At 43.4% G+C, this 25,790-nt stretch overlaps 1 protein-coding gene across 1 annotated transcript in view; it reads left to right on the top strand.

Annotated features, from left to right (window-relative positions):
* Window positions 1-25,790, top strand: part of FAM193B (family with sequence similarity 193 member B) — a 128,861-nt gene that overhangs the window by 39,918 nt on the left and 63,153 nt on the right. The window contains 1 exon segment of the mRNA XM_073620498.1: window positions 4,194-4,436. Within this exon segment, the coding sequence (XP_073476599.1) occupies window positions 4,194-4,436 (243 nt within the window).

Consider the following 25,790-nt stretch of genomic DNA (forward strand, 5'->3'; position numbering starts at 1 on the left):
GTTTTTTTTTGTGCTCCGGCAGCGGCGGCCATTATGTTGTAGCCCAGAGGACATTTTTTCCTGTGTTTATCCTCTTCTTCGGACGCCATGTGTGTGCGGGTCTACGGTGGTGAGTCTGGTGGGGTCCCTTCCTCTCTCTGCTGCAGGCTGTGGGGTGTCCTGGTGTTCCGGTACCGCTACCGGCATGGGGGGTGTCACTTTGCAGTGGTCGCTCTTGGTGTGGGGGGGTCTCTTCTTCCCCTTTGGAGTCTCCAGGAGCATGTTTCCCCACCTGACCCCCTATCAGAGGCTGCAGGTCCCTCTGGGTCCCAGCCATCCGTTGACGCACTGGCGGCGGCCCTGGAGACCTTTGTGTCCCGGGTGGAGGTGGCTCTTGGGCCCAGACTAGCAAGAAGTGTCCCCCACCTTCCCCTGCTTCATCTGTCTCGTCAGATCCTGAATCTTGTTCGGCTGCTGTGGACTGGGCCCACCCTGCGGGGTCTGCGGCCACGCTCCTAGAAGCGAGAAGGCGCTGGTGGACGCATTGCATCTGTGCGGGAAACTTTAAAAATAGAGGATGTGGCTGCGGTGGAGGTGCCTGTCCCTTTTTGGCACTCACAAGCCGTCTCGCGTGGCAAAAGTGTTCCCTTATCCCTCCTTTTTTGACAAGTTTGTCTATAAAGGAATGAGAGCGTCCAAAACGTCCCTTTTGCGGTCCCAAAGTGCTTCGCTGCTTTTGAGGAGAGTCTTCTCAAGACGTGGACGACTCCACCTGTGGTGAATCCTCCAGTCTCTCGATTTGAACAAAGCCACCATAATTCCGGTTGAAGACTCTCCGGCTTTTAAAGATCCGGCTGACAGGAAGGCAGAGTCTCTGAGGCGCTCTATGTCCCCTATTGTGGGTTTGGCGCATTGGCCGGTCCTTGCCATTGCCCTGGTGTCTGGTAGAGTGGGCGAAGCTGTTGTGCCGTGACATGGAGGGTGATCATTTTCCTCCTGCCTTCACTGAATTGGCGGACCAGCTGGTCCAGGGGCTGCAGTTTGCCTGCGATGCCTCTTTGGACACAGCTCCCTTGCTTTCTAAGCTGTCTGTTTTAGTGGTAGTGCTTTGGCTGGTATTGTGGCTGAAGTGTTGGACTGTGGACCAGGCCTCTAAAAAAGCCCCAGCTGATCTGCCTTTTCAAGGCGATCGTTTTGTTTGGGGCCACTCTGTATGATATCATTAAGAGTGTCACAGGGGGAAGAGTACTTTTCTTCCACAGTCCAAAGGGGAAGGATCCACATCACATGCGTGGTCCTTCCTTCTTGGCACACACAACGTTTTTTCGTCCCTCAGGGTCCACTAATAAAGGCTCAAAGTCTTTCAAGCCCCCTCGGGAGGTTCCAAGCGACCCTGGTCGGGCAAACTGAGAGCACGGTTCTCCAGACCCCCAGATAAGGCTCCTTCGGCATGAAGGGATGCCCTCACCCGCAGTCCGGGTGGGGGAAACGTCTTCGCTGGTTTCTGGGACCATGGACCTCTCTGATAAACGACATGTGGGTCCATGAAGTGATTCTGTCTGGTTACAAGATCGAGTTCCAGTCTTGTCCCCCAAGCAGATTTTTTCCGTCCAATCTGCGTCTGTCTCCGGACCGCTTGTTAGCCCTCCGAGGCGTGGTGCAAGGCCTGTTGCTTCAAGGAGTGATCGTCCTGGTTCCGGTGTCGGAACGTTTCCAGGGTTTTTATTCAAACCGGTTTATGATCCCCAAAAAAGAGGGTACGGTACATTCGATTCTGGACCTCAAGGCCCTGTACTGCTTTGTGCGTGTGCGGAAGTTCAGAATGAAGTCCATTCGCTCCGTGGTGGCATCTCTTCATTAGGGGGACTTTCTTGCCTCCATCGACATCAAGGATGCCTACCTGCACATTCCCATTATGTGCACAAGACCAGTGGTTCCTCCGCTTTGCTGTGAGAGAGGAGTTTTATCAGTTTGCGGCTTACCCTTTGGTCTCGCCTCTGCTCCTCAGGTCTTCACCAAGGTATTGGCTCCGGTTCTGGTGCTGCTGCGCTAGCAGTGAATTGCTGTTCTGGGCTACCTGGACGACCTTCTGATGTGAGCAGAGTTCCCAGCGACCCCGAGGGATGACGTGGAGATCGCTATTCAACTGGCAGATTTTGGGTGGCTGATAAATTACCAAAAGTCTGCGCTGATTCCAGTTCAGAAATTGGTTTATCTGGGTCTGACTCTGGATTCCGCTCTGGCCAGTGTGTTCCTTCTGTAGGACAAACCCCAGAGGTTACAGGCGGCAACCCACTTACTGTTGTCCAGCAGGTGGGTCTCCCTGCTTTAAAGTGGAAGTCGTCCCCCCCCCCCCCCCCCAAAAAAAAAAAGTCAGCAGCTACAAGTATTGCAGCTGCTGACTTTTAATATATGGACACTTACCAGTCCATTGAGCCTGTGATGTCGGCACCCCAGCTGATCTCCGGATCGGTTGTCAGGTGCAGCCGCCGCCATTCCTGGTAAGGAAACCCGGCAGTGAAGCCTTTTAGTGAAGCCCTACTGCGCATTATTGAAGCGTGCTGCGCTTTCTAATTGGCCTGGCGATGGAGGGAGGAAGAGGGGGGCCGAATTTCCAAGTGACGATGCTGCGGCGCCGTCTCTGGAAGTGGGGAAAGGGGACCTGTCAAAAACAGGGAGGGGGAGGGCAGGAGCAGAGGAATAACCTTAAGTTCCACTTTTGGGTGGAAGTCCGCTTTAACCCTTCCCTATGCTATCCAAAAAAAACTTAAAATTTTTTTTTGGCTGGAGCTACATTTAGAAAATGTATCTGTTCCGACTTGCATACAAATTCAACTTAAGAACAAACCTACAAACCCTATCTTGTTTGAATCCTGGGGACTGTCGGTTTATGTATAGAAAAAAGACCTTTTATGTATTGGTATGTTTTTTTTTATTGGTGAAGGCCTCAAGATTGAGGAACAATGTTGGTAAAAATATGCCTTAAACTGGAGGTGTGCATTCAAAACTAGCCATTCTTATCGAAAAAAGGAACCCTTTCTGCCATTGTATTGGAAATAGTCAGAAAGAAGCCACAAATGCAGTGTATTGTATGTTTGATCTTGACACCCCAAAAAATAATGTGGATCCTGGTGGTCTAACCCAGCCTTTTTTAACCAGGGTGCCTTGAGGTTTCTTCAGGGGTACCTTGGCAAAATGCCTAAAAATTGCCCCAAAATTGTATACAAGCCAGCAGATGGATGAAGCCTGCTTTTTAGTTACACAAAACCACCATTATGACCTTCAAGCCGCCAGCGTCCTAACAACCAATGACCCTCCCCTGCCCCTCTTTGTCAGTGGGGTCACATTAACTGAGTGATTGAGAAAAACTGAGGGAGAAGAGAAACACTGTTATACTAGTCAGTACCAGTGTGCAAAAGTGTATTGGATTTGGAAGAATAAATCGCATCTAATGTTGGGTGTTCTACGTGTGTGAATATTCATGCATTATGTAAAACTATTGACAGAAAACAGGTTGAAAAACACTGGTCTAGCCCATGTTTTGCTTCCTTTTGTGATGAACTGTAAAAGGAACCTGTTCAATGTTTCCAGTTCAGAGTATAGGTAAGACTTCATGCACATTGGATGTTTTGCCAACTCTTTTAGAAGCCTTTCCTCCTGGCAGCAGCGTTTTTAGTAGAAAAAAAAACCCCACTTGACACTTGTAACACGTTTAGGCGCATTTAAGCGTGTCACACACTTGAGTGTTAATTCATTTAATTGTCCAGACTAATGATTTATTCTGGCCATTGAAATTAAGTAATGCTCAAGCACTAAACGCACATAGCGTTAACTCGCGTTTACACGCGTCAAACGCTTTTCTGCTCCTAAATGCGCTGGCAGTGGTTTTTTTTTTTTTTCCTGCCTGTAAACTTCTCTAAATGCCTGTGTGTGTGCATGGACACATAGGCCAACATGCAGAGGCATTTAGAGGCAGAATAACAACCCCAGTAAAAACCGCCAGATGCCCCACACAGCCATGGTAAAAACGTCCAGTGTGCATGAGGCCTAATAGTAATTCAGATATAATTTTGATGAAGACATGTTGTTGTTTGTCTTTAGTAAAGATGGTTGTAAAAGGAAAGCAACATTAATGTTTTAGACACTTAAACTGAGACCTGTTTTTATGTTCTTAGTCTGTAGTCTGAAATCCATCACTCTGTTATTTATTTTAGGTATTGCCTTCTTCAAGTGAGTTTGTACAAACGTGCTGCCTCTTGTGTCACCGGGAAAGGAAAGATTGGTTGGGTTCAGTGCCTCACAATGCGGTGCTCTCTGCCATGGATGAAATTCCTGCTTCTTTCATGCCTTCCTTGGCACAGAACCTTTTGGGTGAAATGCCGCTATGGATTTGCCAGAGCTGCCGGAAAAGCGTGGAGGAAGAGGAGAGACAGGCATTGCCAGAGCAGCCATTAGCGGTAAGTGTTCTATCAAGTCTAATATTAGCTGAGGACTTTCTGCTGTTCTGGCCTCCTTGGCTTTCTATTTTGCTGTAACTGACTTACGGTTGTGCTCATAAGTTTACATACCCTGGCAGAATTTGATTTCTTGGCCATTTTTCAGAGAATATGAATAACACACAAACATTTCTTTCACTCATGGTTAGTGTTTGGCTGAACCGATTTATTAATAATCAACTGTTTACTCTTTTTAAATCATAATTACAACAGAAACTACCCAAATGACCCTGATCAAAAGTTTACATACCCTGGTGATTTTGGCCTGATAACATGCACACAAGTTGACCCAAAGAGGTTTGAATGGCTATTAAAGATAACCATCCTCACCAGTGATCTGTTTACTTGTAATTGGTGTGTGTGTGTGTGTGTGTGTGTGTGTCTAAAAGGTCAATGAGTTTCTGCACTCCTGACAGACCTTGCATCTTTCATCCAGTGCTGCACTGACGTTCTTGGATTCTGAGTCATGGGGAAAGCAAAAGAATTGTCAAAGGATCTGCGGGAAAAGGTAGTTGAACTGTATAAAACAGGAAAGGGATATAAAAAGATATCCAAGGAATTGAGAATGCCAATCATTAGTTTTCAAACTCTAATCAAGAAGTGGAAAACCAAACCACGGTCAGGTAGACTAAAATTTCAGCCACAACTGCCAGGAAAATTGATTGTGATTCAAGAAAAAAACGCAAATAACTTCAGGTGAAATACAGGACTCTCTGAAAACATGTGGTGTGGCTGTTTCAGGGTGCACGATAAGGAAGCACTTGAAGAAAGATGGGCTGTATGGTCGAGTCGCCAGAAGAAAGCCATTACTACACAAATGCCACAAAGTATCCCGCTTACAATATGCCAAACAGCACATAGACAAGCATCAAACCTTCTGGCACAAAGTCATTTGGAGTGATGAGACCAAAATTTAGCTTTTTGGCCACAACCATAAACGCTACATTTGGAGAGGAGTCATCAAGGCCTATCATGAAAGGTACACCATTCCTAGTGTGAAACACGGAAGTGGATCGCTGATGTTTTGGGGATGTGTGAGCTACAAAGGCACAGGAAATTTGGTCAAAATTGATGGCAAGATGAATGCAGTATGTTATAAAAAAAATACTGGAGGAACATTTGCATTGATCAGCCAGGAAGCTGCGCATGGGATGTACTTGGACATTCCAATATGACAATGATCCAAAACACAAGGCCAAGTCCACCTGTCATTGGCTACAGAAGAATAAATTGAAGGTTCTGGAGTGGCCATCTCAGTCTCCTGACCTCAATATCATTGAGCCACTCTGGGGAGATCTCAAACGTGCAGTTCATGCAAGACAGCCCAAGAATTTACAGGAACTGGAGGCTTTATGCCAAGAGGAATGGACATCTTTACCATCTGAGAAGATAAAGAGCCTCATCCACAAATACCACAAAAGACTTCAAGCTGTCATTGATGTTAAAGGGGGCAATACACGGTATTAAGAACTGGGGTATGTAGCATAGCATAGTATGTAGTATCAAGCTGATTGATAATAAATGGCTTCAGCGAAACACTAACCATGAGTGAAAAAAGTTTTTTTGTGTTCTCATTCATATTCTCTGGAAAATGGCCAAGAAATCATAAATTCTGCCAGGATATGTAAACTTATGAAAACAATTGTATATTTTTCACTCTGTTGTGCTTATTGCTTTTCTTACATACTGTTACGTGTGTTACATCCTATAAGAAAATTGGGTGAATGATTGTGCAGTTTTTCCGACATTTCACAGCAAGTTAAAACCTGGGATGGTACTAATTTTATGAAAATTCTCGATCGACAAAGGCGCTTTTTTTTTTTTTTTTTTTTTTTTTTTTTTTTAATTTATGACTTGTTTATAGTTTCAGATCATGTGCAGTCTTTTTCGTATCTTATTTTTCCGAGTACAAAAACAGTACTCATTAAATGAAAATCGTTAGTTCTGTTCACGTACGAGAAATTTTGGAGTTTGTCCCTTTGGAAATTTTAGTTTGGAAAGTCTGAATCGGATGTCGAAAGATGTGTACACACTATACAAAAATTGAACGATCGTGCTTTGTACTGAATTTTTCCTCCGATTTTCTTATAGTGTGTACCCCACTTTAGGCTTATTTGCTGTCCTTTTTTGGATACTTTTTTTTTTTTTATTTTTATTTTAATTTTTTTCCCCTCTTTTCACGTTTTTGAAATATTTTAAAATTTATGTTTTTGGTTGTCGAGTTTAAACGATGGTTGGGTAGTCGTAGCTTGGTGTTGTCTAGAGTGATTTATGAAATTTGCCCAATTTGGTTTAGTGGGTCAAGTATTTAGGGCTCATTTGGATGGTTACAGTTAAACACTACACACATATGCATTGTTTTATGACAATTAAAGTGGTTCTATGCATGAAGGTAAAAAACCTTCTATGTGCTGCTGCGCCCTCTAGTACTCACCTGAGCTCCCTCTCAATCCAGCCATGTGCACGAGAGTCTCGGCTGTCCCGGGACTACCTCTCCTCATTTGCTGAGATAGCAGCGGGAGCCATTGGCTCCCACTGCTGTCGATCACAGTGAACCAAGTGGGGGGGGGGGGGGGAAATTGGTCGAGCCGTGGCTCTAAGTGTCTTATGGACGCATAGAGTAGGGCTCAGCAGCGAGCATGCACTAGTGCCCCCATAGCAAGCTGTTTGGGACACTGGTCAAGGGGGGAGGAGCCAGGCATGCTGGCGGGTGACCCAAAAAGAGGAGATGAACCCTTAATGTCACGGTTTGCCCCCCCCATATCTGCTGGGGGGGGGCCTGCTGCTGGGCGATTACCTGATTTTGACAGGTACCCCGCCCCCACTTCCGAATGATCTCATTGCGGCGAACTCAGCAGGAAATTTGCCCCCCCACCACTGCCAGGCCATTCACAAAGCGCAGTGTGCTTTGCGCGTGCACAGTAGGGAACAGGCAGTGAAGCCGCAATGCTTAGTGGAGATGGTGAAAACGCCACTTTTTTAGTTTTGGATAGAGGGGAGATGGATTAGAGCAGTTTTTATTGTGGTCTGTGCCCCCGTTATTGAGATTCACTTTCCCTATTTATCCTTACTATGATCATTGAAAGTGAAAGTAAAAGAAAATCCCATAATTTTGGGTTGTCCCCAGAAAAATAATAGAGGGGAAACCTTCCAATAAGGACACTAGTTCTGGTGATCTGGGGGGTCCCTAAGAGATTCCCTTAATTTGCAGGGATTTTCTGTCACTTCCTGTTTGGCTAAGAGACAGGATATGAAGGTAAATCTCCCCAGTGGGACACAGATGGCAAAAATAAAACTTACAGGGTTTATAACCCTTCCCTACTCTATCCAAAATGTAAAAGTTTTTTTTGCCTGTAGTTCTACTTTAAGCAGCCCATAGATTACTTGACTTTCTTACCTTCCACCACAGGTCGATTCCTCCTGCAGTGCTATTGTGTTCTGCCAGCAGGGGTTGCAGGGAGCTTTTCCGGCTGGCAGAACACAATGATTACTGCTAGCAGCTATAGCTGATGACCGTAATCGCATGAAGAAAAATCCGACGGCGTGGTTGTGTCAAAGTCAATCGCTGTCTCGACATGGGTACAAATCAGCCTGCCAATATATGGATCAAAATTTGTCCTGTCCCTGCTGAACTGGCTGAATTTTGATCCATGCATGGCCAGCTTTAGATACAATTGAACTCTCTGAATTTCAGTGTGCATGGTATTTACAAGACTTAAAATTAAACTGTGTTTTTATGACCTTTTTTTTTCTTGCTTACCTTTTTATTTAATTACTAGAGGTGCACCGTACTTTCAGCCTCTGAAACATATTGTGTTTTTTTTTCCATTCAGCTAAAAGAAAAACAATGCCGATAATGGCACTTAGAAAGGGGGCGGTCTGCCCCGGGTGCCGCACATTGTCGGGGTGTCATCATGGCACTCCCCAGTCAGAGTCCTCCCCCTCCCTCCTCCTCTCCTTGTCATGCAGAGCAGCGATCCCCCTCTGTCATGGAGCTGAATTGTTCGGCAGCCATAGTAACAAAGCCCTGCATCTTATGATAGACGGCACACTGATCCAATGCCTGGAAATTGAATCAGTGCAACATGTATCATAGGAGACGGGACTTTGTTACTACGGCCGCCCTGCCCAGGCAATTCAAATCCAGCTCTGTGACACAGCAGGAGATCCCTGCTCTGATCCGGGCACTGGTGAGGCGGCATCCTAGGGGCACTGGTGAGGCGGCATCCTAGGGGCACTGGTGATGCTGCATTGGTCTCTTGTATCATGTCTGCAGTCTCTGACCATCTCCTGTATCTGCTAGAGGTGCACCGAATGAAAAGTTTGCTAATACTATTAGCATTGCGTTTAAGTTTAGGTAAGAGATTGCAAGAGTGGGTTAGAGTCTGCTGACTGCATTTTTCTTGAGCTTTTCTTGCACCAAAGGTGCCAATAATGGCCAACAATAAATTCATATTGACTTAAATTGATGATATTAATTAAAATGTTGAATATAATACAATTATATATAAATATTTTTTTAAAACTGTAATTTTCGGTTTTGGCTAAGTGCATCCTGCATTTTCCGTTTCGGAACCAAAGTTTCCACTCAGTGCACCTCTATTACATGTAGAGTCTTTAATTACAAGATAAACCACAAGACTCTGCCTGGCTACTTATCACTGCATGTTATTAGCCTGTAAACTTCCCTTGTGTAGACATCCAAAAGCCCTGAGACTACTGCTGGGCATCGCTGTCTTGAATGAAATGTTAGCAGCTCCAGCAGATTCAATTGATGCTCTGTAGTAATCCCCATTGCGCAGTACCTAGCAGCTATGTAAAAGTTTATGTGATGAGGGAAGGGATGGAGGAGCTGGGACAGCATAGACAATATTTGGATACTTCCAGATGTGGAGAGGGATATAACAGACAAGGTGGGAGGGGGCTGTGCTAGAGATTTGACTCTTTGAAATGGTCAGATTTTCTGGGAAGTTCAAACGCTCTGCAAGTGAATACAAAGTATCATTAACGACTTAAGGACCGAGCCTCTTTCTGAGATTTGTTGTTTAGTTAAAAACAGTTTTTTTTGCTAGAAAATTACTTAGAACCCCCTAACATTATACATTTTTAGTCTAACACCCTAGAGAATAAAATGGCGGTCTTTGCAATACTTTGTGTCACACTGTATTTGCGCAGCGGTCTTACAAGCGCACTTTTTTTGGAAAAAATACACTTTTTGAATTAAAATCTAAGACCAACAGTAAAGAAAGAAGGATATCACCACTCTGAAAGAGGTCTGTGAGGAACAAACATCTCCTCCATGCTGGATGTAACAGGTGCCGGCAATGCTGATAATGAAATTGTAATTGAAAATCCTGGACAGCCGCACTCAAAAACAATCTTTGACCTTTATTTAATATTCATTAAAATACATGTCACAGCAGCAAGATGCAGGGAAGCTGACGCGTTTCACACTGTAGTCAGTGTTTAATCACATGATTAGGCACTGACTACAGTGTGAAACGCGTCAGCTTCCCTGCATCTTTCTGCTGTGACATATATTTTTATGAATATTAATTAAAAGTCGAAGATTGTTTTTGAGTGCGGCTCTCCAGGATTTTCAATTACAATTTCAGTAAGACAACAGTAAAGCTAGCCCAATTTTTTTTTATATATATTGTAAAAGATAATGTTACGCCGAGTAAATTGATACCCAATGTGTCACGCTTCAAAATTGTGTCCGCTCGTGGAATGGCGACAAACTTTTACCCTTAAAAATCTCCATAGGCGACGTTTAAAAAATTCTACAGATTGCATGTTTTGAGTTACAGAGGAGGTCTAGGGCTAGAATTATTGCTCTCACTCTACTGATCGCGGCGATACCTCACATGTGTGTTTTGAACACCGTTTTCATATGCGGACGCCACTCACGTATGCATTGCTTCTGCACGCAAGCTCGTCGGGTTGGGGCACGTTTAAAAAATGTTTCTTTTTTTTTTTTTTCTTATTTATTTTATCTTTATTTTTACACTGTTTTTAAAAAAATAAAAAAAAATTGTCACTTTTATTCATATTACAAGGAATGTAAACATCCCTTGTAATAGAAAAAAGGCATGACAGGACCTCTTAAATATAAGATCTCAGATCTCATATTTACAGTATAATTCAATAAAAAAAAAAAGAAATTGTCATTTAAAAAAGAATTTTAAAAAAGTGGCCCTTTTAAGAGCTATGGGCGGAAGTGACGTTTTGACATCGCTTCTGCTCTGCATTGTTATGGAGAGGGGTGGGGGCCATCTTTCCCTCACTCGTCTCCATGCCCAGCAAGGGTGAAGATCCAACCGCCTCCGCCGCTGCTGATGGCTTCCGCTAAGCAGCGGAGGGCCCCTCTCCCGCCGCAGATAAAAGTGATCTCACGGCGAATCCGCTGCAGAGACCACTTTTATCTGAAACCGGACCGCTCACCGAAGAAGAGGATGCCGGGGTTATGGCAGCTAGCTGCTGCCATAACAACAACAACATTCCTCTTCAAACAGCCGACGTATAACGGAGGTGGGCGGTCCGGAAGTGGTTAGTAGAGCTAAAAAAAACCACTGCAAGTAAGAGTGTTTTTTTTTTTTTTGTTTGTTTGTTTTTTTTTTCCTGTGCTTTTACCTGTGATATTATTGTTAGTATTATTATTCTTATTTTTTTTTGTAACAGGCTCTCTTTAACTTTGTAAACGTATTAATTCATCTTGTATGTCGCAAAAGCTGTAACTCATTTTATTCATCAAAATCTGTGTAGTAGTGTGTGTTTAGCGTTGTTTTTCTGGTTGTCAGGAGAACTGGGTTTTGTTGGGAAATGCCCTCTTTTTATGACCCAAAGAACAAGAGGAAACAAGCTGCTGGGAAGTGTAACAGCAGCCACAATACAGTTGTTGAAATCCATTACCGTTTCCGGAGTTTTGACGCAACAAGGGCATATTTCCAGTTCACCAACCTTTCTATTTATCTAGCAGTGTGCCTTGGGGTATGTAGAAAAAATGTTGGTGACCTTCATTGCAGCGCTTAGAGGAGCACGTTTTCTGTTCCTTGTACATTTGCATTTTTCTTCAATTAGGAAAGCACATGATGGATTTATGTTCTATTTCTCAGTAAGGTAGAAGGGTAGTGAGAGGATTAAGAGAAGATGTGATTCATTTCCATGGTTTTCCTGGCATAGGTACAATATATAGAGATAAATTATTTCAAAGGTGCCAATGAGCTATACAGACAGCAAAGGCTAATGTTATGCGTTCTGTACATAGAATTTGTTGAGAGCAGCTGTAAGCTGCAAGAAATACTGTATTGCATTAAATGCAGGTAAATCCCATGGATTAAAGGAAATTAAATAGATCTGCTTGATATGATTAATCCTGTTAATGTTTTTAAAACTTGGTTTCTGTGCATTTGTTTTAATCGTATATGCAATCGTATTGTATTTTTATTTTTTATACATAGGATTTGCATTATAGCTTGTTCACACCACAGTGCACATTTACGCAACATGTTTATGTGCATTGCCTTCATTGTTGATTGCACGGCATGCACCACTACACACAAATCAAAATCTGCGCTTTTAAAAATATGGAACAGGACCTATCTTTACCACTGAATGGCACGGTGGTCTGGTGTGAATGGACCCTAATGTTTGTGCTTTACTGCTCCTCCTAATGCAGGTTTACTTCCACCAACCCATTGCAAACAGTGCACTTCCTATGTGGCTGATAACATGTCTCTACAGTTTTAGGAGATGTAGCAATGGCCCCGTCCATGTTTCTCTTCAGAAACGTTTTTGCTTTAACGAATGCTAGTTACCTGATATTTATGCTTGCCTCTTGCTGCTATACTTTTTGTCACTGATCTGGAACATGTATGCAGGGAGGTACTTTACTCTGACTATCCTGATAGGCATTCTTCTTCCAAGTCTGTGTCCCAATCTTTTGAAAGCATAGGGTCATTGTAATAGCCAACTAGCATCTTCAAAGGAAGGTCAGCAGCAGACCTCCCGTGTTTTTTTTCCAGAAAAGGTTTACTTAAAGCATTAGCCCCAACATTTCATATTCCTGTGCCTGCTGTACCATGTACTTGTATGACAGAGTATCCTGTTCAATTTATATTGCTTCCTTTCTGCAAAATCCCTGGTGTTCTTGCCAGTCCCTCTGCTTTCCTATTAAAAAACTGACCACACTAAGCAGGAGAGCGCAACATGGTCAGTTCTTTAGCTATGCTAGGAACTTTAGCTATGCTAGGAAGATGATCAGACTTGTCATGACACTCCCTGGCTGCACAGCCATTCACTGGGAAGCTCTGTTTTCTGCTGCTTCTCCTCCCCCCGGCTCTTATGCAGTTGAGGACAGAGGGAATGTGATCATTTATTAAAAAGGGGAAAAAAGATATCCATAATGTTTGTGTGTGTGGTGTGTTTTTTTTTTTTTTTTTTTTTGGTTTTTGTATCTATACCCAAATGTTTTGCCTTTTCATTTCTATTTTAAACTGAATGGGTTGTTTTGTAAGGCGTTTGTTTACGAACACTTTAAAGAAGGGACATATCAACCCACTGTAGCTACCACTATATAGCCGGTAAATGGAATAGTACTACGCAAATATAAACTAAATGTGACAGCAGCTACACAAAATGTGACAAAATTTTAAACAAACAATATAAAGAAATGTAGTGCTAACATAATATGTACTCTATAATACAGTGCTAAGGGAAAAACAAGGGGGAATTAAACCCAAAACATGTGGGAATTAACCCAGATGTGACAGTCAATGCCAAAGTAGGAAGTCCAAAATAAAATTAATAAAATCAATAATAATAAAATTCCAAAGAAAGAGCGTGATAATGAAGTGCCAATCTTCTAACATGCAAACGACCTAAAGGGACTTCAACAATGGTGGATCCAATAGGAGAAATTAAATGAGGTACTCCTACCAGATAGGGTGGACCCAGATGTCAGCGACACTGGGTCAAAAAGGCTAGGATGATCGAATCAGTGGCTCTCTCTGATGGAACTGGAAATCCAGGATCTCCAGGAGTGTCACCAAACGACCACATGGAACTCTGCAGGACTGTCGCCATGTGTTCATCTCATGTATTTTGGACTTCCTACTTTGGCATTGACTGTCACATTTGGGTTCATTCCCACATGTTTTGGGTTTAACTCCCTTGTTTTTCCCTTGCACCACTATAGAGCCCAGATGGCCGTTATGAGACCAGAAACAGAGACTGGGAAGGGTAAGCTAGCCATCCAGCTCTGATGGTCATTGCCTGACCTGGCTACTGCATGATTCACCACTATGGCTGCCAAGGCTTCATCCCTATCCCTATACTTATACTTTGAAGAAGTGATTTCCTCCCAATGGGTGTTTTAACATAAAGTTTTGTAGGTTTGTACCCTTTGTACGCTTGTCCTATAATACGTTCCTGCCACCACCCTGAGTGTTGTTCACAAACTGAAGTACTTTCAGCCACAATCCAGCAATCTTCACTGTACAGTCCTGCTTGGAGCTGCACAGCTTTGTTGTACTGCATTTGGGCACCGCAAGCATATTAATTCCTATGTGAAAGCTTTACTATTATCAGGTGATTAAATATGGCTTTCCAAAAAAACAAACTAACTGTCTTCTGGAGGAAGGCTGTGCTCCTCTGAGCTTGGCCGCACTGTTAAGATCATGGATTGTGGTTAAAGTGGAGTTCCACCCACTTTTACAACTCTTCAGCATCCCTCACTAAACTGTGCACTGTAAACAAATTGGATATTTTTTTATTTTTTTTCTCAGCACCTACTGTATATCTGCTGTATTCATTTTTCACTTCCTCCTCCCTGGCCGCGGCCCATCGCATCATTTCCTGTTTGCAATGCCTTCTTGGAAGGGGCGGCAACTTCCTCTGAAACTGCCGTTGCTATGGAAACCTGACCTGAAGCCTATTACACTGCTTGTGCTGCACTGAGCATGTGCGAGATCTGCAAGGATGAGATCCAGGAAGAAATACAGTCTGGCTTCAGATGCCAACACTTAAAATGGCCACGGCCTGCTGTAAGTTTATAAAATAACAAACTACTGCTGTAAACTAACAAAACAGACCCTAGTTTACAGGCAAACTTTACTAGAATACATTAAGCTTGTGTATTATAGGGGTATTTTTATTTAAAAAGTTTAATTTCGGCCGGAACACCACTTTAAGGGTAAGTATTATAGCTAGGTGGCAGCACCCATGGTAGTGTTGGGGGGAGAAGAAATCTTATTATAGGATACCTGTAAACTGACAGATGTGTCAGGTGCCAAAGGAGAAGATGGGCAATGCGGGCACTGACCGGAGGAGGTTCTGTCTATATAAAGAAGTTTTCTTGGAAAAGAACAGTTATCACGTCGACACTAATGAATCTTGGGCCCCTGTTCTGCCCCTGTAAAATCGATAAGGCAGCTGTAGAGCCCCTTGGATCACTTTTTATAGGAAAGCCCTTCATCTGCTGCAAATTTTATTTATGCTTCAGCCATGATCCTGGTTTAACCGCTTTCCAATGAGTACGTTAACTGTCTTCATATCCTAAATCACTCTGTAAAGTGATATCTGAGGATACTTTGTTCCTATTTGCTGGCAAGTATAAAAATAATAATCTACAAAGGCCCCCTACCATCCCCCCCCCCCCCCCCCCCCCGCCCAGAAAATTTAAGGTTAATAGGAATTTTTAGGAATAATTTTGCACTACTGCCGTTTTTCCTGACCTCCTGTTCACAGCACTGGTCTCTAGTAGAATGCTGACAACTTTACTACTACCTGTCCTTGATTTAGCCAATTTTATGCTCCATATAACGCATGCCTGCTGCTGTGCTTTGTGTAGGGACGTAGGCTGCAAAAAAAAAAACTTTATGCTGCTGATGATGGGGGATACACAAACAAACAGATGTGATAATGATTTGAGGGGCACAGGGGGGTGTGATTGTGGGAAGGAGGGGGGACGTCTGTGTGTTAAGATACCCACTGAAGATTGGTAGATGACCTACAGATCTTTAACTACTGTCACTACAGCAGCTGCAGTACCTGGAAGGAATAAGGGAGGTTGGAAATGGGTGACCACTGTTCCCACACAAGGAAAAGCCTGGACAACGAGGAGCCCTATGTGCTGCTCTCACCTTACTGCCATTGATTGTGGCATCAGCCAGGATGTCAGCATGGCTGGTGGCTCAGGGATTCATGCAGCAAGCAGCTCCAGACTCATGCGGAGAAGAGCAGGTCAGAGGAAGCAGGTCATAGTGACATTGCGTCCAATAAAAATAAGTGGGGAGCTAATGCTGGTCACAGTAGCACCTGCTGGCACCTAGTGGCACTGTGTACAATGTAAATGAATGGGAAGCACAGACAGGTTACAGTAGAACCCAGTGGCTTTGCTTACCTGGTCACCGCTTTTTTTTTTTCTTGCAGTGGCCACCAGTAGTTGTCCAGCCTTGGCTTAACTCATTTGTATGGAATATTAGTTAGGAATAGGATGTGCTGAGTATGGAAAAGAGAGCCCTCATGAGCATCTGAACTGTAAGAGCCAGTCATTTCCTTCCTGAGTTGAGTGCATGTTTTGTAATTATGGTATAATAACACAGGTCATGGGTATGCATCATTTCTGCAGTAAACAGTAATATATATATTATCTGTACTTTTGTAGAGATCTTTAGCATGATCATGAACTGAAGGAGCTGAAAGTATTTATTTTGTGATATGTTCCTTACCATTACAATTAAAACAATTAACTGAAATTAATCGCAGCATCGATTGCATCGCGATTCGGGTGTCATCGATGCTACAAGTGGCATAATCGATTGGTGGATGATGTCATCCCGACTTGCCCTGCCCCTCCTGGGAGAGGGCTCCGAACGTACTCTACTTATAGGTGTTAAAATAACGGTCTTAATGAATTCCGTCTTAAAGTACATTAAGTGCCCCACTGTATGTGCTTTTTAAAAAATATGTAGCTAAATACCGCATTTTTCAGAGTGTCCATGCCGTTCATGTGACTGCATGGCCCGTCTCTCTTCTAATCTGACAGCTACTGTCAGTGTGCGGGGCTGAGAATCCCTGCTGACGTCAGCCTGGACAATAGAGGAGAGAGACGGACCGGTCACATGAGCGGCGAGGACACTCTGAGAAATGTGATATGTAGCTACATATTTTTTAAAAAGCACATATGGTGGGGCACTTAATGTATTGTAACACGGGATTCACAGTTATTTTACCACCTGTAAGTAGCGTACATATGAGTTTGTACTCTACTTACACCTTGAATTGGTTCCGTGCTGAGAGTTCCGTCGGCTTCCCCGTTTGCAAATTCCACTGTGTTAACTCCTAGTGTGCTGGAAGGTGCAATCATGGAAGCCAAGGGGAACTCCCAGCACAAGCCAGTACAGTGAACTTCACAGGGCTGTTTGTCAGCTGTGGATCCCATCACTCCTGACCACCTGAGCTCCCAGCAGCAGTGTGAATGCCTGTACCCTGTAGTGCACCAGATAAGTGCACTTTTTAAGTGAGTGAGATTCTTTTTTATTAAAAGCGGAGTTCCACTTTTTTTTTTTTTTTTGCTTATTAAAAGTCAGCAGCTACAAAAAGTGTAGCTGCTGACTTTTAATAAAAAGACACTCAACTGTCCCACGGTCCAGCACCGTGTCGGCCAGAACCCTCCATTCTCTCCCCCGCTTGTCTGTGGTGCCGGGAATACCACTGCAGCTTCACAGCCGGGTGCGTGAGTCGTGCTGCACTGTCCTGAATGGCCAGGCAATCTTCTGGGACCTGTGACGTGTCCCAGAAGATTGCAGGGAGAGAGGGGCCGAGCAGAAGTGGGAGCTGGGTACCTGTTAAAACTAGGTGCCCACTCCCCCCCCCCCCCCCCCCCAAAAATGACATTCCAGATGTGGCATGCAAGTGGTTCAGGGCTCCTTAAAGCGGAAGTTCCACTTTTGGGTGGAACTCCACTTTAATAAAATATGTTTATACAGAAAGCACTATGACATCCCCAACCCTGGACTCCAGGAGAAGACCATCACACCCCCAACCCTACCATGTACACAGCACAGGGTATCCTCTACCTCTGATATTCCTCACCTGTAGGTCTCCATGATGACCATCTTAACATCCTCCCTTTTGATTCTTCCATCCTTCAGTCCCCCCCCTCACCACCACCATTTTTATCTTTGAACTTTTCCATCCTTCTGTTCCTATCCATGGATTCCTCCATCTCCATCCCCAGACTCTTCCATCCTTCTGTTCCTATCTCCAGACTCCTCTGGCCTTCCATTCTCTATCCATGGTTTCCTCCATCTCCATCCCCAGACTCTTCCATCCTTCAGTTCCTATCACCAAACTCCTTCAGCCTTCCATTCTCTATCTGTGAATTTTTTCCATCCTTCCTTTCTTATTCATGAATTCTTCCATCCTTCAGTTCCTACCCCTCCCTCATATCCTGGTCTCTTCCATGTCCTTGTCCTGCTATATGCAGGGAGTGTCTTTTTTTTTTTTTTTTTTTTTTTTTTTTAGCAGATAAAATAAAAAAATGGATTTCTTCTAAATGCTTTGAATTTTTTTTTTGATGGAAATCATTGTCCGCATTCGTGATGCATCGTGGAATCGAATCGTGAGGCCAGTGAAGATGCACACCTCTAATTACAATTTATTATATGGAAGACCTTTTTACCTGAATTAAAGTGACAAAAAATATCCTTATTCTTCAAAAATAATCCATAAACATCCACTACTTTAATGGCCCCGTAATTGTTTGACTGGAAGATGTGGGGGTTTCATTTCTATGCGAGCCGACCACATTGCAGAGTACTGGAGGCATTCGGTTCCAAGCCTCATTGTGGCACAGATGGCGAGGAGAGGGGCTTGCTGGTGCCTTTTCATTGGTAGTATGCAGAGATCATTGCAGCACCAGACTAAAGTGCCTATCTTCTAGTGAGATTATTGAGATATATATATATATATATATATATATATATATATATATATATATATATATATATATATATATACACAGTATCTCAGAAAAGTGAGCATACCCCTCACATTTTTGTAAATATTTTATTATATCCTTTCATGTGACAACACTGAAGAAATGACACTTTGCTACAATGTAAAGTAGTGAGTGTACAGCTTGTATAACAGTGTAAATTTGCTGTCCCCTCAAAATAACACACAGCCATGTCTAAACCGCTGGCAACAAAAGTGAGTACACCCCTAAGTGAAAATGTCCAAATTGGGCCCAATTGGCCATTTTCCCTCCCGGTGTCATATGACTCGTTAGTGTTACAAGGTCTCAGGTGTGAATGGGGAGCAGGTGTGTTAAATTTGGTGTTATCGCTCTCACTCTCTCATACTGGTCACTGGAAGTTCAACATGGCACCTCATGGCAAAGATATCTCTGGGGATCTGAAAAAAAAAAAGAATTACTGCTCTACATAAAGATGGCCAAGACTATTGCCAAGACCCTGAAACTGAGCTGCAGCATGGTGGCCAAGACCATACAGCGGTTTAACAGGACAGGTTCCACTCAGAACAGTTCTCGCCATGGTCGACCAAAGAAGTTGAGTGCACATGCTCAGCGTCATATTCAGAGATTGTCTTTGGGAAATAGATGTATGAGTGCTGCCAGCACTGCTGCAGAGGTGGAAAGGGTGGGGGGCAGCGTGTCAGTGCGCAGACCATACGCTGCACACTGCATCAAATTGGTCTGCATGGCTGTTGTCCCAGAAGGAAGCCTCTTCTAAAGAAGATGCACAAGAAAGCCCACAAACAGTTTGCTGAAGACAGGCAGACTAAGGACATGGATTACTGGAACTATGTCCTGTGGTCTGATGAGACCAGGATAAACTTATTTGGTTCATATGGTGTCAAGCGTGTGTGGCGACAACCAGGTGAGGAGTACAAAGACAAGTGTGTCTTGCCTACAGTCAAGCATGGTGGTGGGAGTGTCATGGTCTGGGGCTGCATGAGTGCTGTCGGCACTAAGGAGCTACAGTTCATTGAGGAAACCATGAATGCCAACATGTACTGTGACATACTGAAGCAGAGCATGATCCCCTCCCTTTGGAGACTGAGCGGCAGGGCAGTATTCCAACATAACGACCCCAAACACACCTCCAAGACGACCACTGCCTTGCTAAAAAAGCTGAGTGTAAAGGTGATGGACTGGCCAAACATGTCTCCAGACCTAAACCCCCTGCCTGTGGGGCATCCTCAAACAGAAGGTGGAGGAGCTCAAGGTCTCTAACATCCACCAGCTCCATAATGTTGTCACGGAGGAGTGGAAGAGGACTCCAGTGGCAACCTGTGAAGCTCTGGTGAACTCCATGCCCAAGAGGGTTAAGTCGGTGCTGGAAAATAATGGTGGCCACACAACATATTGACACTTTGGGCCCAATTTGGACATTTTCACTTAGGGGTGTACTCAGTTTTGTTGCCAGCAGTTTAGACATTAATGGCTGTGTGTTGAGTTATTTTGAGGGGACAACAAATTTACACTGTTATACAAGCTGTACACTCACTACTTTACTTTGTAGCAAAGTGTCATTTCTTCAGTGTTGTCACATGAAAAGATATCATGAAATATTTACAAAAATGTGAGGGGTGTACTCACTTGTGAGATACTGTGTGTGTGTATAATATTGTAAAGGACTAGCGTCAAATGTAGAGCTTCAAGGACGCCGGCACTCGCTGGTTCTTCTTTGTAAGGGCTTTGTTTGCCCATTTTTTATTAAAAGCAAGTTCAGCAAACAACATAGGTTTCCCTCACATAGGCTTTCAGCATTCCTTTTTCCATCAACATAAAAATGACATTGAGCCTAGTTGGCTCTCACTTGCAGCACTGCAGCTCTGGCCTTACACTCCAGGCCCTTGTCTGTCCCGTACAGACTGTTTCACTAACCAACCACCTTGGTGCATATACAGTGGATTGCGAAAGTATTCGGCCCCCTTGAACTCTTCAACCTTTTGCCACATTTCAGGCTTCAAACGTAAAGATATAACATTTTTATTTTTTGTGAAGAATCACCAACAAGTGGGACACAATTGTGAAGTGGAACGAAATCTATTGGATATTTTAAACTTTTTTAGCAATTAAAAAACTGAAAAAGTGGTGCGTGCAAAATTATTTGGCCCCTTTACTTAAAGTGCAGCAAACTCACTCCAGAAGTTCAGCGTGGATCTCCGAATGATCCAATGTTGTCCTAAATGACTGCTGGTGATAAATAGAATCCACCTGTGTGTAATCAAGTCTCTGTATAAATGCACCTGCTCTGTGATAGTCTCAGGGTTCTGTTGAAAGCGCAGAGAGCATCATGAAGACCAAGGAACACACCAGGCAGGTCCGTAATACTGTTGTGGAGAAGTTTAAAGCCGGATTTGGATACAAAAAGATTTCCCAAGCTTTAAACATCCCAAGGAGCACTGTGCAAGCGATCATTTTGAAATGGAAGGAGTATCAGACCACTGCAAATTTACCAAGACCTGGCTGTCCCTCTAAACTTTCAGCTCAGACAAGGAGAAGACTGATCAGAGATGCAGCCAAGAGGCCCATGATCACTCTGGATGAACTGCAGAGAACTACAGCTGAGGTGGGAGAGTCTGTCCATAGGACAACAATCAGTCGTACACTGCACAAATCTGGCCTTTATGGAAGAGTGGCAAGAAGAAAGCCATTTCTCAAAGATATCCATAAAAAGTCTTGTCTAAAGTTTGCCACAAGCCACCTGGGAGACACACCAAACAAGAAGGTGCTCTGGTTTGATGAAACCAAAATCGAACTTTTTGGCCACAATGCAAAACGATATGTTTGGCGTAAAAGCAACACAGCTCATCACACTCAACACGCTATCCCCACTGTCAAACATGGTGGTGGCAGCATCATGGTTTGGGCCTGCTTTTTTTCAGCAGGGGCAGGGAAGATGGTTAAAATTGAGGGGAAGATGGATGCAGCCAAATACAGGACCATTCTGAATGAAAACCTGTTGGAGTCTGCAAAAGACCTGAAACTGGGACGGAGATTTATCTTTCAACAAGTCAATGATCCCAAACATACAGCAAAATCTACAAAGGAATGGTTCACAAATAAACGTATCCAGGTGTTAGAATGGTCAAGTCAAAGTCCAGACCTGAATCCAATCGAGAATCTGTGGAAAGAGCTGAAAACTGCTGTTTACAAACGCTCTCCATCCAACCTCACTGAGCTTGAGCTGTTTTGCAAGGAAGAATGGGCAAGAATTTCAGTCTCTCGATGTGCAAAACTGATAGAAACACACCCCAAGCGACTTGCAGCTGTAATCGCAGCAAAAGGTGGCTCTACAAAGTATTAACGCAAATGGGCCGAATAATTTTGCACGCCCCACTTTTCATTTTTTTATTAGTTAAAAAAGTTTCAAAAATCCAAAAGATTTCGTTCCACTTCACAATTGTGTCCCACTTGTTGGTGATTCTTCACAAAAAATAAAAATTTTATATCTTTATGTTTGAAGCCTGAAATGTGGCAAAAGGTTGAAAAGTTCAAGGGGGCCGAATACTTTCGCAAGCCACTGTAGCTAGCAGCCTCTTGCTGCTCTGGCTCCCACGTGGAGCCCTCCTGACTCCTGGTACTCAGACGTCCTATCTGCCGGGGGGGAGCCCAGAACCATGGTCAGGTCACTACTAAAAGCCCAGCACACACCTGACCAATCAGTATGCTGGCTGTTCTCAAAATCAGGACCCAGGACTAGGGATTTCATCCCACCCGGATCTCTCAGAAATCCCTGAGCTCCAGGTCCCAAAGTGGACTTTACAAAACACTGATGAAACTGAAAGGCCAGTTTCCTCTTCATGTTACATGCTCCATGGAGCCCCTCAACCCGTCTGGTTAAGAATTCTGGGTCACATCCTCCTTCTAGACCCTGGCAGGGCAATGCTCTGCCACAATAATATATATATATATATATATATATATATATATATATATATATATATATATATATATATATATATATATATATATTTATTTATATTTATATATATTTTTTGTTTGTTATTTATACATTTTTTTTCAATTTAGATAGTTTTGATCAATAAGCATTATTACCCGAATGCAGTACTAAACCCGCAACCAGAAATATATTTTTATTGTGGCTTTTCACCAATTCCTAGTGTGTTTGTTTTTTTTTTTTTTTTTTCTGGCTAGTGATTTATTTATTTTGCTAGATCTGGCCAGTAAGTCTTTTGTTCTCTTCTTATTTTACCAGACCAAACCGTCCAGCAAAAAAGGGGGTGAGACAAACCATTTTAAACTGACAGAGGTGCTTACAATGGTCAACTTTTTATTCACTTATTTAAAACCTTTATCCAACCCCCCCCAAAAAAAAAAAAAACCTGTTGCTATAATTGCTTAAAAAGTGTTAGCTGGAGTTCATGCTCAGTTTGTTAGTTAAGTCCATATACAGTAAATCTTCTAGTCTAAAACCGACCATACATGGATTCAAATTCGGCTGGGTCAGCAGGGACTGCCCAAATTTCGATCCATGTATGGGCACTGAGGTTGTAGAGAAGTCAATCCCCATTCCTGCAGCGCTGATCAGTGTATTTAGACAGCAGGGATGTGGGAAACAAGTCAGTTTTTTGTTTTTTTTTCCATTCAGGCCGTTTGTTGAATGAAAAAAAACTGACTCCTCTTTGGGCTGCCTAACATTACCCTCTTCAGACCAATAATGCTGCTGTCCAAAGGTGTCTCTTGGTCCTCCATCCAGAATGGAGACTCCCCAAGACAGGAAGTGCGTTGTTGGTTGAAAAAAAAGACAACTCGTGCAGCCACCACATTTAAGCATTGGTAAGTTGCAATATATTCAATTTGTGTTATGTGCTTGATACTGCTTTAAGTGGGCATTATAGGGGAATGCCTTTAAAGAACGTATATAGGAAGTTGCTGAACTATGACCAGAATATGATTTATCTTTCCTACCTTAATTCCAACCCCCCTAGCTTATTTCATGTGGTAGGAATTGCACATGACTTTTTATTTATTTATTTTTTTTAAACGAAGTTCAGTGTTGACCTCCATTTATTTCAACTTTTTTTTTTGCAAATTCTTTATTTAGAGTATCCAGCATTCATGGAAAAACAAAGACAGTATACATATACAACATACAATGTGGTAGTGTTATACCAACATCGGCATAGTAGTAAAACTTTAAGTACATCAACCACAGTGTGCAACAATAACCAGATAGTAGATCCGGCAGCAATATGACTAGCGGCGGACAAAGTCCTTCAGTGCAGTCGCATGACCAGACTAGTTGTAAATGTGAACACACTGGGCAGTATAAATGCATAAGATAGAATTATAATTTTTTTTTTTTTTTTGTCTTATACAAGTGTGGTGCGGGGGGATAAATGCATAAGGGCAGCAGGATAGGGTGGGGAGAAAAGAAGAAAACAAAAGGAGGGGGTGGGGGTAAGAGGGATTTAAAAGAAGGGGGGGGTGAGCATGATGGGGAAGGGGGATCGGTGGGGGGGGTTCGCTGGAAGAAAGAGGTAAGACGTCCTAATTTACTGGGTAGGTGCTCACTCCGACAAGGGCTTTGCCCTCGTCTGAGAATGTGAACATGTTTCAATGAATCTAAGTTTTAGAGTAGGCCCTTATGCTTTTTTGATATGAGTGTACCAGGTCTTCCATCTTATTAAATTCTTTGACTTCCGAGAGCCATTGTGAAATAGAGGGAGGATGTGTGTCTTTCTGTCTCAATGCAGTGTTCGATTTGGCGTTCAAAAGGTGTCGTAAGATTTTTTTTTTTTTTTTTTTTTTGTGTGTTTTTATTTTTTTATAATGGATGTCTTCTTGGGGATGTCAGAGACATGTACAAAAAAGAAGGCTGAGTCCTTCCCCTGGGAGGGTATAATCGGTGAATTCTATGCACCTTCTTCCAAAAGTAGTTTACTTTTTCGGCATGTCAGAAACCATGAAATCAGACCGAGACAGAAGTACAGTTAAATCACACTTGTTTAATAATGAACGTAAAAAGAACAAACGTAGTCAAAACATAGCCAAAGTTCAGTAACCGGAACGGATAGTCAGCCAAGCCAGAAGTCAGAGATCAATGTAGTGAAACAGCAAGCAGGATCTGTAGTCATAAGGGATGTCAGCAAAGCAAGTCTTTAAACAGGAATGCAGGAGATCTTCTCTGTGATGTTGACCAAGGCGAAGGCAGCGCTCCTCTAGACTGGACGGGTTAAGTAGGCAGGAATGACAAACAGGATATCATCAACAGCTGAGTAACTGTGGAGAGAGATGGGAGCTGGCAATTAGCCGACAGCTGAGTGGCCAGCTCAGAGAAGGAAGGGCTGAGCCCAGCCCTGACAGGGCAGGACTATAAAAGTAATCAGCTCTCCCACCCCTCCTGGCACCTCTAGCATCAGTCTGAAACATTGGGGAAATATTTGTGGAGCACCATTGATATGCTGTACCACCTCGTAGGAATTTAGAATTTTTTTTTTTTTGTATACGCATGCAGATTGACTACTTCAGCACAAAATGGATATTAAGCTTGTGTTGGGCCAGATGGAAAGTTCTGTTGTAAAGCAGCCTCCCATTTCTGCAAAAAGGAGGGTGTATAATCTTCGGAGTGATCAGTTGAGAGTACATCTGGGAGAGGGTATGAGCTAGGGGGACTGTGTCGATACAAAGCTGCTTAGTCAGTTGATGATCGCTGAAAACTGTCGGGGGTGGGTGGGAGCTCAGAAAATGTCGGAGTTGTAAGGCACTCCAAAAGTCGACGAGATAGCGGACGGCGGTACAGAGTCAAAATTTATGGCGAGTAATCTGAATCCAAGAAACGGGAGAATTGAAAGCATTGAGCTTCCCCTCTGGAGTCCTGGGTGAAAGTAAGGATTCCCCTGATATGGGGTAAAGAGGGGTGTGGGCCGGCTATAACTAGGTATTGGAGCATTTGCAGGAGCACACTTTCAATGTAAGCCCCAATGTTGGATGCCTTTTAAGATTGAAGGGGAGGTCTTTGAGGCACCAGACTGCTCAACGCAAAGGGACCTCGCTCTGTAACTGTTCGATCACCAGCCACAGCTTAAAGTGATTGTAAAGTCTTGTTTAAAAAAAAAAACAAAAAAAAAAAAAAACACCATACTTGCCTCCCCTGTGCAGTTGGTTTTGCACAGAGCAGCCCGGATCCTCCTCTTCTCGGGTCCCTCTTTGCTGCTCCTGGCCCCTCCCTCCTATTGGGTGACGTTACAGCGAAAATGTGTCCAATCAGACACGGAGCCCTGACCTGGCCCCGCCCCCTCTCTCCCCTGATATGCTGA

The sequence above is a fragment of the Aquarana catesbeiana genome, linkage group LG03 (assembly GCF_042186555.1).
Source record: "Aquarana catesbeiana isolate 2022-GZ linkage group LG03, ASM4218655v1, whole genome shotgun sequence".
NCBI lineage: Eukaryota > Metazoa > Chordata > Amphibia > Anura > Ranidae > Aquarana > Aquarana catesbeiana.